The sequence below is a fragment of the Pempheris klunzingeri genome, chromosome 14 (genome assembly GCF_042242105.1).
Source record: "Pempheris klunzingeri isolate RE-2024b chromosome 14, fPemKlu1.hap1, whole genome shotgun sequence".
Classification (NCBI taxonomy): Eukaryota; Metazoa; Chordata; class Actinopteri; order Acropomatiformes; family Pempheridae; genus Pempheris; species Pempheris klunzingeri.
In genome coordinates, this window is record NC_092025.1 from 14,954,577 (window position 1) to 14,967,328 (window position 12,752).

Sequence of the window (12,752 nt, forward strand, 5' to 3'; positions counted from 1 at the left end):
GCATGCTCCTATAACATACTACAAAAGTATGTATGTTACAATGATAGCTTCGCTTGTTATACATTTGTAGGTCATAAAGTTGTAAGTGGCGACAGAAAGCCATTGCGCTAAATTGATGATGGAGACGTACACCATTGTTGTAATTACACAGTTTGGCCACAATGTGAAATTGGCCTCAACCATCTTGGGTTTTTTAAACCGGAAGTGACGTTGGTTTCACAAAGCATACCATGCTTTATCATCTATTTTACCTCTAAATGGGATGAAAATTAACTAAAGGAACATCATGTTGTGTTGAAAAAGACTTGACACTAGCGACTGAGAGCATAAACTCATTGGGAAAATGTTTACTGAGCTAATAAATCAAGTGAGAATTAGGGCCATACCCTCATAGACTTCTATTCATTTGAACTTTTTCATTTGCAACCAGCAGAGTCGCCCCCTGATGGACATTAGAAATAATGCAGGCTTAGTACGCTTCCGAATTGGCTTAATTTTTCAGACACGGAAGATACGTCCTCTTCTTTTACATAAAAGTCAAGTTTCTAGAGTAGAAACATGTTTCATGATCATGTCCTTCTTGGTTTTGGAGCCCAGGAGACCAAACTGAGGAAAGGGTCACTCTCCTTCCTGTGCGTCCTACGTCATGACGCACCGTCAGCTGTGGCCGGGCTGACGCTCCGCTCGGTCTCGTCCTCCGGGCTCTCTGCACACTATCACTCTCCTCCTCTGCTGTCACCCTGGCCGTCCCTCTGAAAACGCACATGCTGTTTGTCGACCGCCCGGTACCGGAGCATATGCTGCCATGAGTGCGTTGTGTCACCTGATCCAGAGAGGACTCCTGAGCGGCCGGCCGTCGTGCCGTTTATTCCCCGGACAGCAGGCTGTGCGCCGGGTGTCTCCTCCGGTCCGGACGGCCAGCTCATCCAGGTATCCCTGCTAGCTCCCCGGCTAACTGATGCCCTCTGTGTGCCTGCAGCCTGGTGCGGCGGTGCTGGGTGGACACGACAGCTGACTATTACTCTTTTAAAAACCGTGGGTTACTCGACCGGAGGGATTCATCTCATTTTTGTGTCTTTTCGTCTTTATTGGCCGTTAACTTTACGCAGTTTAACGTTATACAAATGACTTTCAGACGACTGGTTAGCAAAGAGGGTTACCCTACAGTGAGCCTTCCCCACAGAAACCTCCCTGAGATTTTAGATATTTTGTCTCTCTCTGTCCTGTGTTATCTTTTTTTGGTCATGTATTGCTTGCTAAATTAAATGATATCATGTACATTTGGGATGTGGTGTTATCGGCTACATGTATGTTAAGCTAAGTTACTGGTTTATTGGGTAAGCCTCGCCAAAACTACTGCTGTCTTATACAGCGCCGCTTTAAAAATATCATACTTTCATGAGTGTAATACTGCTCAGTTTGAATTTAACCCTGTTTAAAGATAAACTGCTTCAATTTTAATGGCTGGTGTGTTGCCTTATACTGAGAGGTGTGCCTGATATTTTGTCGACCCCATTTTTCATCGAGGGTAGACACATTATCAGAGATACCCCTCAGTATGAAGATTGCATCAACATTAGGATGACTTAGATTTACCTTGGTGTATGTATATGGACTAATGTATGTGGTAAATGCTGATGTTAACTAAGCTGAATCTGTAAAGAGAACAGTGTTAAATTTGTGGACAGATAAGGAAATATTACATTTGTACTGCAATATGCAACACATCACAAACCATAGGGCCATGAAATAATAACCATTTAGTTTAGTGCTGAAACAATACATGACAGCAGATTAATCATTAGTTATTTATTAAGCAAGTGTGCCAAATGTTTGCTTCTCAACAGACGTGAATATTAAAGCTTCTCTAAACTAACTAAATAAGTCCTAAATTGTTGAGCTTCTCTTTGAATAATATCCTGACTTGCGGTTTGACTGGTCCATTAGTCAGATTAGGAAAGTGAGATGCTCTGTAAATTCTTTTTCACTGTGAGCCGTCATCATTTCCACTTCCTGGAGAGTTTCATTTCTTAGGTTTATCACTGTGTCTGTCTAAATAGTGTTATAATTCTCACCACAAAAATAACTAATCGTCATGGATGTTTTTCCCCCCAGCCCAGTCAACTTGACCTATGATGTCTTCGATGGGAAGGGAGAGAGCACTCCCCTGGTGTTTCTCCATGGCCTTTTTGGCAGCAAGTCTAACTTCCACTCAATAGCGAAGTCTTTGGTGCAGCGCACAGGCCGAAAGGTAATGCAGTGATGAAGACATCACACCTGTCTGTTGTTACATGAAAAACAGTTAATCTTTATGTGCTCCAGTTTGTTCTCAGCAGCCTGACACTAGCAGGCATGGGAATGTACAATCAACCAGCGTGCTGTCGGTCATTTGATACAACTCTTCAGCGGTCTCTACTGCTGTAACAAATACTGATAAATAATCTCTTTGGCTAGCTTGAACAAACTCATCACCACATGTGCACAATACAGCCTTTGTTTGTGCTGTCACGCGCCTGAGCTGGAGCCAAAACAAAAAACGATACATCTGACATAAACGCTTTTTTGTTCCCGCTCTGTTGCCTCTTCCCCCCCATTCCAAGTGTCCTAACTGTTCTTTGTCCAGTTAGGTGCTGACTGTAGATGCCCGTAACCATGGCAACAGCCCTCACAGCCCAGTGATAACGTATGAAGCGATGACCAGTGATTTGAAGCACCTTCTCGCCCAGCTGCGCATCGAGAAGTGCATCCTCATCGGCCATAGCATGGGAGGGAAAACAGCCATGACGACCGCTTTGACGCAGGTTAGAGTTCAGACGCTACACTGGCAACAGCCTGACCTTTCTAACTGTACGTTCCTGTCTTCTCTGAACACAATAATCTTACTCAGGTTTCATGCCACACCTTGCAGACCTGTTTGCACTTTTTTTTAATCCATTTTCCCCCAATGCCATCCTTGTGTTTCTCTCTTTTCCTGCCTGTTTACTCCAATCTCTCCGTTTCTGTTTGCAGCCTGGTCTAGTGGAGAGGTTGGTGGTCGTGGACATCAGTCCAGCCCGGACCACCACACGAACCAACTTCCGCTCTTACATTCAGGCCATGCAGGAGGTGAAGATCTCCAGTGACATCCCACGTTCCACCGCCAGGCGGATGGCTGAGGATCAGCTGCGCAGCTTGGTCAAGGTCAGGACTTTTTATTTCATGCCATTCAGTGTTTCAAATATGTATACATTTATATCAGCTGTTCCTCAAGTAGTTACACTTAGGGTGTTACTTTATCTTTCTTTTAAAGTGGTGAAATACGTGGCTCTTTGGCTGGTAAATGCTGCACTGCGTTCACCACCTAGTTGCTGACTGTGTCTGTCTGCTGTTTGTTGTTGAGCAAGTAGTGAACTGTTTTAGAGCTTTAAATAGGTGACACCATGAGAGCGGTAAGATTGCACCAAAACAGAAAAGTTGTGTGCCATAAAACCAAAACAATGAGCTAAAATTTGTGAAACAGTACAGTGTCAAAGGTTCATCGCATCAAGCCGCCTCCTTCACACACAAGCAGTCATAGAAGTAGTCACGTCATCCATTGTTAATATAAAATATTAATGTATAGCTTCTTTTAGTGTCAAACTGTGAACACAAGTTTGCCTTTAAATCGGTCAAGTCATGAACTTTCCCTCCTCAGGAGCGTTCGGTGCGTCAGTTCCTGCTGACTAACTTGGTGGAGCAGAACGGCCACTACGCCTGGAGGGTCGACTTGGAGGCCATCTCAGCGCACCTTGATGACATCATGAGCTTCCCCAGCTTTGACGGCGTCTATGAGGGGCCGACACTATTTCTAGGTGGAGCCAGTTCTGCCTATATCAGGTATAATCCGACACAGACAGACTATTTTTATCAGGATAGATACAGAAGTATAGAATACACACTGAAAATATTACATATTATAGCATTAATAGCCTAAATGTATTTGCAATACTACTACAAAAGCATTTAAAATCATAGGTAAAGCCTTTGTCCTTTTCTGTGCTTTTCTGTTGCACGATTACCTTTTTTTAATTTGATTTTTAGGAGGAACATAAAGTGCAGGGTCTTGTAGTTACAATCGGGGTTATTATGCACTTCATCATGCCAAATCCTGAAGATCCATATCCTTGATTCTCAGGTATTATGGATTGATTACATAATAAAACTACATAAAAAGTAATGAAATAAAATCAATAAATGTAAATATATATAATATATATATATATAATGAATAAAATGAAATGTAATTGACAAAAGTTAATATAAAGTCAGCTTTAAAATTACTAATAGTTTTTTTTCTGTCATCTTGTAAACCCTCAGGATGTTGGACTTTTTTTTTTTCAAGTGCAAGACAAACACGACATTGGTGGGACAATACAAGGAAAACAAAACAATAACAGTTAACGAAAGTCTTAGCCAGAGAGCAAAGTAAAGAGAATCCATTTTTAATGATATTCACTGGTATTAATTGTTATATAGATATACACTGTTACAATTATCCTTAGATCAAATCCTCTAAAACCCCCTTCAACACCCTCGATAACATGTTTGATTTCTCTTTGTTTACATTCATACTGCAGCAGCTGCTTGCTGTGCTTCAGATATAATTAACATTTTCTGTTTGCTGCTCACCTTCCCTCCATCTCTTCTGCCTCCACACCACACAATTTTACCTGATATCTGACGTCTTCTCCCCGTCTTCACTCCTGATCCAGCTCCGAGGATTACCCAGAAATCCAGAGGCTGTTCCCTTACGCCGACATCCAGTACATCCCCGACGCGAGCCACTGGATCCACGCGGATAAACCCTTAGATTTCATCAGCTCTATCATCTCCTTCCTCCAGTCCTAGCCGCCCTCCTGCCTTCGCCTCCGAACTTTTTTTAATGCTCAGCACCTCTGCGTGTCCCCTCACTGAAAATGAAGGTTAGAAATCAGCAGCTTCAGCAAAAGTGAGTGGGTCAATAATGATGCTATTAGTTGCCAACACTGGACCAAACTCACCCTTTTCCAGCTGTCTGTTCTTACCTTCAAACAAACTTAGTGTTGTGTAGTGTAGCTGAACTTTTCTTTTGTTTAGTCTCTCTGACAGTCAGGTAGTGTTATTAGACTGGCTGGTTTCTAGGTGTGTTTTCATTGATTTTTAGATCGGTAGGTAGAAAATAGCAATGAAAATATGTCCAGTTTAACATAATGGGGCTGTTTTTGGAGGTGATGTACTAATCCAAAGAAACTCTCATTTGCACAGTGCTTTGTTTTACGTTTAAACATTATTGCCAGTATAATAGAAAAGTGGCTTTAGGCCAAGTACAATCTAGGACTGCCCAAGTGGACTAGCAGTAAGATAGGTGAATATGAAAGTTTGGACAGCACTGGAATGCAACAAATGCTGTAAATTTGAGACGCTCTTCTTGGAGAGAAGTGAAGAATGTGTGAAGCAAAAATCGTCACTTTGCACGGGGGGGTTTGTTGTCTTGTGTCAGGAGGTTGGAGCACTGCAAAGATACTGTATTACAGACTTTATGTATACAGGTGGTTTGTTGTAGAAACTTATTCTAATGTTGATAATAGTGATATATTCAATATTTTGGTCTGGAACTTTATTACTGACGTCCTGCTGTGTGTGTGAGATGAGGATTTACAGGGCGACTACTTTATCGCAACTCGAGGTCAACGAGAGCGCTGGTTATATTTTTAAACCAACATAATCATCTACGAAAACCAAGCTGAAACTCTCAAATGCAGTATTGTCACAATCTGTTTCCTGAATATCTCAGGTTACAACTGGATATGCTAGTTATTATTACACCCTTATACTATTCTGTCTGTCTGTCAATAAGCCGTGGTGATGTTGTTGTGTCTCTGTATTTGGTCAGTCCAGTCAGTGTTTTGATGAAACATGTTTTACCGATTTATTATCTGTATCTCACTTATCTTTACAACTGAGGCTCGAGGCTTTATGGGTATCTCACAAATATATGCTGCAACAATGTATGTCGTTATCTAATCGTTATGGTGTTAATATCTTTTCAGTTTCCATGAGTTTGAACAGTACAGTCCAGTAGTGAAACTGCCATCTGTATGAATAAGCAGGGTGTTGTAAATTTGTATGTGCCTCTTTTGTCGAGAGCTCCTTTTCCATTTCTGTATAACTTGATTAAAAAAAAACAAAAAACTTTTATTCTACAATAACAACTAGCAGACTTTAGATTGGCAGCTGGGTTGCCAGTTTTGTGTGAATTTTCTCATGAGGAAGCTCGACAGATGAGGGTGTATCCCTTCATGGCGCTTGATGTTTACTACAATAGGTGTTTTATGTTTGTTCGTGAATACAGAAGTCTGAAAGGCTTTAAATTAACAGAATTACGTTGAGTGAAACTCTGCTGTTCTTTTTATAAAGCTCCAGTTAGTGGAGAATCACCCCCTCGTCCTCCTCAACCACAGGACAGACTTGTCTTGTTGCACAATGTGAATGGACGGTCGGGGGTCGACATTTGAATGCAGGTCCTGCTTCAGCGTCTCTATAGTGTTGCAGCGGGACAGCGGGAATGTGTCCAAGAGGAGCGCGGTGTCAACAATATAAAGTGAATTAATTAATTCATGTTGAAAAGCTGTTTGAAGACTGTAATCATCTGTTCAGGATTGTACATTGTTTCACTATGAGCATGCCTTTTCTCTTGTCACCAGGTGTAACTTTGCTGTGCTATATACACGTCTCAGTTTGTTGAACCTGTTGCCACAACGGTGGCACTCATCCTAGATAATGCCATATATACATTTTAACTGTGCAAGATGCATATAAGAGTGAATTATATATTATTGAAAATGTACAAACTAATATTATACAATAAAATGACAAATCTGCAACAGAGTTTATTCTTTTTTCTTTTGAATCTTGAAAATCCAACAAGCCAGAAGTGCAGACAGCGAACGATCTAAAGTGACGTAGTGACAGTGTCTCACAAAAACATACTGCAGCCTGGCTCAGCCAGAGATTTGAGGGAGATTTTGCATAAAAATTTAATTTATTTACAACATGATGTCAGAGGATATTCAGCAAATTAAATGTTTGGTATTACTGTAGAATACATTAAAGATTCCCTCCAGACATGTTTTGAGACATAAAAAATATGAGCATATATGGTATAATAATAATTTGTGTCTGATATGTTTTTTTCCACAAAAATTTCAATTACCTTCTAAATATTATGACCTACTGAAACGTCCAGAAACTATGTAAATATTGTCCATCTCAGAAGTTAAAGTGCTGGATAACAGATGTCTCCTGATCAAATGAAAGGTTAATTCTCTCTATGTGTTTTGGAGCTGTATATACTATGTAGCATGTCAGTTGAAAATTTAACCATGACTGACTTCAAGACTAGTTGTGATGTCACAAAATCTCACAAGAGCACTTTTCTGCCTTCAGCAGATGAATGTGAAAACAGCCCTCTAGTGTCAAACTCCATCAAGTGTCAAGTCCATCATCCTGCACACAAAAGTTCACACAACCAAGTGACAAGACTTGTGAAGTGGAGGACTTGAAATTACAAGACATAAGAGTCTTGCATCCAAAGACTGTTCCCAGTGCAACAGTCGTCACTGGTTCAATCGAGTGATACAACCTCGAAGCTGTCGTAACCCCTGCCCGACCCTGAATCCTCCTGCCCCGCTGCCTCCTGGTGACTGCTCTTGCCCCTCCTCAGCTTGTCCCTCCAGTTGCGTTGGGTGCCGGTAGGATGAGGCATGCTGGGAGACGGAGCAGCAGAAACGGCAGATTTGGAGATGAAGATGTGGCTCGGGTTGGTTGTGGGAGGAGCCGGTGACGGCAGAGGGAAGTTGGACGGCCGCTGGACGGGCTGTCTGTTCCTCCTCAGGATGCCCAGGCGGGAGGGCTTCCTCTCGGCCTGCTCCGCCTGCTGCTGACTCTGCAGCTGCTGGTGGAGGATCAGCTGAACGTCCTCCTGAGTCAAGGAAACCAAACAGGCCGTCAAGAAACACTGACTAACTTCAAATCTATAAACAGTGATGATTTGTGAAAGAGGGGCAATGAATGCGGTGATAGATTTTAAACCTGTGACACTGGTTTATTTCATGTTTATATTTTATAGATCACACTCACAGAGGGCCACTGAGAGTCATTTCATTTTTTGCCCTAAAAAAAAAGTAAATTTCACCCTTCTGTTGCAAAATAAATCTAAAAAAGTGCCAGTGTTTCTACCAATGTCAGCTATGAGAAACACAGAATACCAATATTTATTATTGGTGATTTAACGTTATCTTTACCAGCAGTAGTTCCTTCCCTCACATTACACATTACTCCAAAAAGTTGTATGTGTCATATTAAATTGGTCTGTATTATAATTCAAGTGTAGCCTTTTATTTAGAATCTCTTTATCGTAAAATAGATTCTAGAGTGTGTTTCTGTTATTGACGTGAAAAATTATTATTCCACTTATTTATCAACGCTATTATTGTTATTATTACACAATCTCATTTTCATTATTCTTTACATCTAAGTTAGTAATGGTGAAAAACTTGTACCTACTCAGGTCTGCGGTTATTTTTTCTAAGGGTACACGGAGGGACTAAAGAAAACACAGGAGTCAGCCCCACCTCCCCTCCCCACTCACTTTCATACGGTCCCTCAGATGAATCACTGAAATTCTACAACTAGAAATAAACAAGAAATAAAATACCCCAAGGACAAAAATCAAGAAAAACAAAGCTGATGACTGCTCTAAGTATAACAACTGTTTTAAAGGTTTTAACTCCTCATTAACACTTAAGTACTTGGATGCAGGTACATTTTGTAATGATGACACAAACATTTTGGGTCTTTAAGCTCCAAAATAGCCATCACTTTTTGCAAATGTGCAATATCTTAAAATCTGAATGTTAGAGATGGGAGTTACTCCGCTGCTCTCACCAGTAAAGCTGACAACACATGAGAAGTGCAGCGTAGTTTCAATGTTAATGCTGCAGAGGAGCCACACGCTCACCAGATGAACACACAGGCCTGAGGCCAAAACACTGTGGCAGGACACCAGCTGCCACTAACTCATACACTGTGTGTGCTGGATGTAATGTGTGTGGATTTTCATTGTAGTTTGTTTTGTGTGTTTTATGGCTGAATACATTCTGACCTCTCAACGTGACTCTTAATTAAGTGTGTGGGTGTGTTTACTCTGTGTCCTACTTTTTTATCTTGTCAAGTCAGATATGTTTTAATTCTCCCAGTCTCTACTTTGCTCAGTATGACTCAATATTTTCATCTATACTTTAGTTATTTATTTGCTATTACACCCTTCCCCTTTTTCTCGTCTGTTAGGCATTAAACCCGTGTCAGGTTTACCTTCCAGGCCTCGAGCTCCAGCGACAGCTCCAGGCGTTTCTGTACGGCCTCCAGCAGCTGGTTGTTCAGCAGCATCATCTCTGTTTTACTCCGCAGCAGCTCGGCCTCCATCGCCTTCTTCCTGCACGGCGGAGCAGCAAGAATGACACATTCCTCAAAATAGATTCATGTCTTCCAGCTTCCCTTTTTCCTTTAAATGTTGATTAAATTATCATTTAACATCGTGTGTGTGTGTGTGTGAACTCACTTCTCTATGGCCTCATCTCTGTCCCACAGCGCCTGCTGCAGCACAGCACTGTCCTCTGTTCCTTCCCGGGATTTGACCTTTTAAATGAACAAACACGTAAGCAGGTTTGTCACAACTCTTCTGATTCTCTGCCTTTAACCTTTAACAGGTCTCTGATCTAATCTCACCGTCAGTCGCACACATTGTGACACACAATAAATACCAGGAAGACTCGGATCACTGATGCTGTCATTTATGAGCCTGTCAGGCCACATATCTGAGCTGAGGGAACAATGATGAAGGTGCATCATCAGGAGGTCATGGGTGCTTCTCATATGAGCATTAATATCTCTGCGCAGGCCTCATGGCCTATTTTAAGGCCATTTTATTCCCTTGCTTCATTGCCAAAATCACATTGATAAGCCTTATGTAATTTGCAGGTGAGAGCGTCTCTAAATAATGCGGATCCCACCACTTTGTACCAATCTAATATAGTATGTTTGAGATTGAAATTGAAAATGAAAACTCATGATTTCTTCTAAATAATTAGCCGCCTTTGTCACATGTCCACCTTTATTTCCACTATTATGTGCAAAGCAAACATTCCTCTGCCCACTAAACTCAACTCAAACAGAGATCGCAGGGATGTGATATAAGTAAGGAGCCCGTGTTGCTTTTACCTGTTTGGTGTGGCTGATTGCCAGCTTGCGGGCTACACTCTGCAGCTCGGCCAGGGCAGCGTCCAGCTGGTTTTCCCCATGAGGGGGCTCGGGTGTGCTGGACTCTGTCAGCGGGTGCAGCAGTCGCAGAACGGACAGAACCTCCTCTGTGACCTGGGATAGAAATGAACAGAAACAAAACCATTAAGATCCAGCAGAGTTCTGCAGAAGTGTAACACCACGCTCCGGTACTGTGCGTGGCCTTTACCCTCTCTCTGTGCTGGCTCCATCCCAGTCCATCTCTGCTCTCCTGTAGTCTGTCCACCTGGGCCTTAAGCTTGATACTTCTTCTCCGGGACAGCTCCACCTCTCTGCGCACTTCTTTAAGCTGCGAACAATAAAGATCATATCAGAACATTTTAACAGGGCATGGCACCACTTTTTGCTGCACGGTTAAATATAAGCCCGCAGACAGAAAGCACTACCTCACAGCTTTTTTTTACACAGTGTAAATAGAAACTGCTAATCTAGATTCCTGAGTGAAACCATTGACAAGAGATCCAGTCGCACCGGCTCAGGTGTTATTCAACACTTACAAACACTGCAAGCATGCACTACAGTTATGAGACATTTTCCAGCAACACTCTTTCCATTACACCCATAACCACAAATCAAGGCCTGTCATCGTCAGGTGATACGGTGTGCTCGTGTATATTCAAGCTGTTAAACTCATTTTGATCGTAAAACTAAGACTAAAATCTCCAGAGTGACAGTTGGGTCCGTCTCCTCCCTGTACAACAGGTTTTAGTGCTTGACAAGCCTGTTTGGAGCAGAATAGATTTAAATCCATGCAGAGCACCTTACAATCTCTCTCATTTTCAAACACATATAAAGACTGACATCCTACCGTATCTGAGACATGTCCCAAGGTCCGCCGTCTACCGAGTGGCCTGCCACTCCTGATCAGGTCTGGTAGAGTCCCGTTTATGTAGCTCCTCTGGAGCGAGCTCCTGCCTTCACTGGCTGCTGACTCTGAGGAATCACCTGTCCCCTCTGAGGTCAGCTCACCCGGAGAATCCTTCTCCTCAGCCATTGAGGTGCTGCAGTCCACGTCGACCAGCTCCTCTCCCTCCACGTCTTTTAAATTTAATTCAGTGATGAGGCATGAGTTGTTAAAAGGCAGCAGATCAGCACAGTTTCCTTCTTCTTGGACATCAGAGTCCTGTTCTTCATCTTCAGGTCCCACTGGATCTTCTGGTTCTGTTGTCGTCACAGAGGCTTTTTGCTCTGGTTCTGTCAGCAGAACCGTCGGTCGGTAAGACGAATATTTGCTTCTGAGTGAGCCCCACTGTCTGTCCTCCAGTCTGTTCAGAGAGGAGTGCAGCTGCTCACTGGAGGTGACTCGAGGTTTCAGCCTCTCGTTGAGGACCGAGAAAGGCTGACAGTAGTCCATGATCAGCGTGAAGTGGTCGAAGTCACACGCAGAAGTAGAATCAATTAAACCCCTGGAGATGCTTTCAGGTTATATATAAATATGAAAGAGGAGGACAGAAAGACACGGAGGAGGGAGGATGACAAACAAAATGTCTCCAAACTCGTTTTTCCTGTGCGTCTTCACGGGGACATGACATGATGTGATGTCACTGGAGGCTGTGGCTTCATGCTGCCTGTCTGGGTTTTTCTTCCTCCTTTTCAGTCGCTACACAAACACATGACGTGCGAGCATAGCAGGGCTGCCGGGGAAGAAAGGGAGGAGGCCTTTTGATCCTGCCACACAATCAGATTATTCTGGCTTGACGTATGATGTCTGATTTAAAGCGCTCTTTTATCAAGCAATTCAAATACACAGAGCAGAGGGTTGGAGATGGTAACCAGAGAAAACAGACAGTAATAATTTACTGTGTCAGAGGCAGATTTACAATGAGGGGAAGTTCCATCTCAATGTTGTAACTTAAGTTATTTTTTCCCTTATTTGATAAAAAAAAAAGTCAAAACCACATTCGCCCAGTCATTGATTTATTTTTGGAACTGAGACAGTTTGGGGAAAAATACAGGTTGGCCAAGAGGGTAATTTTTGGTGACAAACCTCCCACATACATGTGTAGAAGTGAGTCAGTGACACATGAACACGTCCTACGTCCTGTTTTTAAAACTGAAGAAACTGTGTTGCAGGGAGCACAAGAAGAACGTTTGAGTTATTAGTCAGGCAGGCAGAGTTGATTTAAAAGTTGCAGCAAAAGTAAATACACTACAATTGTTGGTAGTTATTTTACTGCCTATTAAACAGCTAGTTTCTTGTTAATTCCTTGTTTCAGGGGACACATAACATCCTGCCAGCTTCAAATTGTCACAGTCTAAATAGTCGTATCACTTTTTAATTGTCATGTTTTTGACTTTGGCTGTGCATCAACTGTCAAATAATATATTTTTCCTGCTCTTGCTTTCTCTTCTTTGCTCTCTATATAAAGTGTCCTTGGGTTTTTTGAAAGCCGCTATAT

At 42.2% G+C, this 12,752-nt stretch overlaps 2 protein-coding genes across 3 annotated transcripts in view; one reads left to right on the top strand and one right to left on the bottom strand.

The window, feature by feature from the left end:
• Positions 1-735: 735 nt before the first annotated feature.
• Positions 736-12,752, top strand: part of abhd11 (abhydrolase domain containing 11) — a 179,492-nt gene continuing 167,475 nt past the window's right edge. Inside the window, exons 1-6 of one of the 2 annotated variants that reach the window (XR_011585398.1) lie at positions 736-930; positions 2,116-2,251; positions 2,628-2,801; positions 3,010-3,180; positions 3,674-3,855; positions 4,731-5,633. Coding sequence is in view for 1 of the 2 variants with exons in the window: in XM_070843114.1 (XP_070699215.1) it covers positions 806-930; positions 2,116-2,251; positions 2,628-2,801; positions 3,010-3,180; positions 3,674-3,855; positions 4,731-4,866 (924 nt within the window). In the remaining variant the exon portion in view is untranslated. Of the gene's footprint in view, positions 931-2,115; positions 2,252-2,627; positions 2,802-3,009; positions 3,181-3,673; positions 3,856-4,730; positions 5,636-12,752 lie in introns of those variants that run through there. The other variant, XM_070843114.1, reaches the window with a different exon arrangement.
• Positions 6,880-11,892, bottom strand: bicdl2l (bicaudal-D-related protein 2-like). Its single transcript, XM_070843109.1, has 6 exons — positions 11,162-11,892; positions 10,523-10,642; positions 10,276-10,428; positions 9,617-9,693; positions 9,370-9,490; positions 6,880-7,978 (listed from the first exon to the last, which is right to left on the bottom strand). Exons 1-6 carry the CDS (start codon positions 11,705-11,707, stop codon positions 7,622-7,624), a joined length of 1,374 nt encoding a protein of 457 aa, XP_070699210.1. The 5' UTR covers positions 11,708-11,892; the 3' UTR covers positions 6,880-7,621.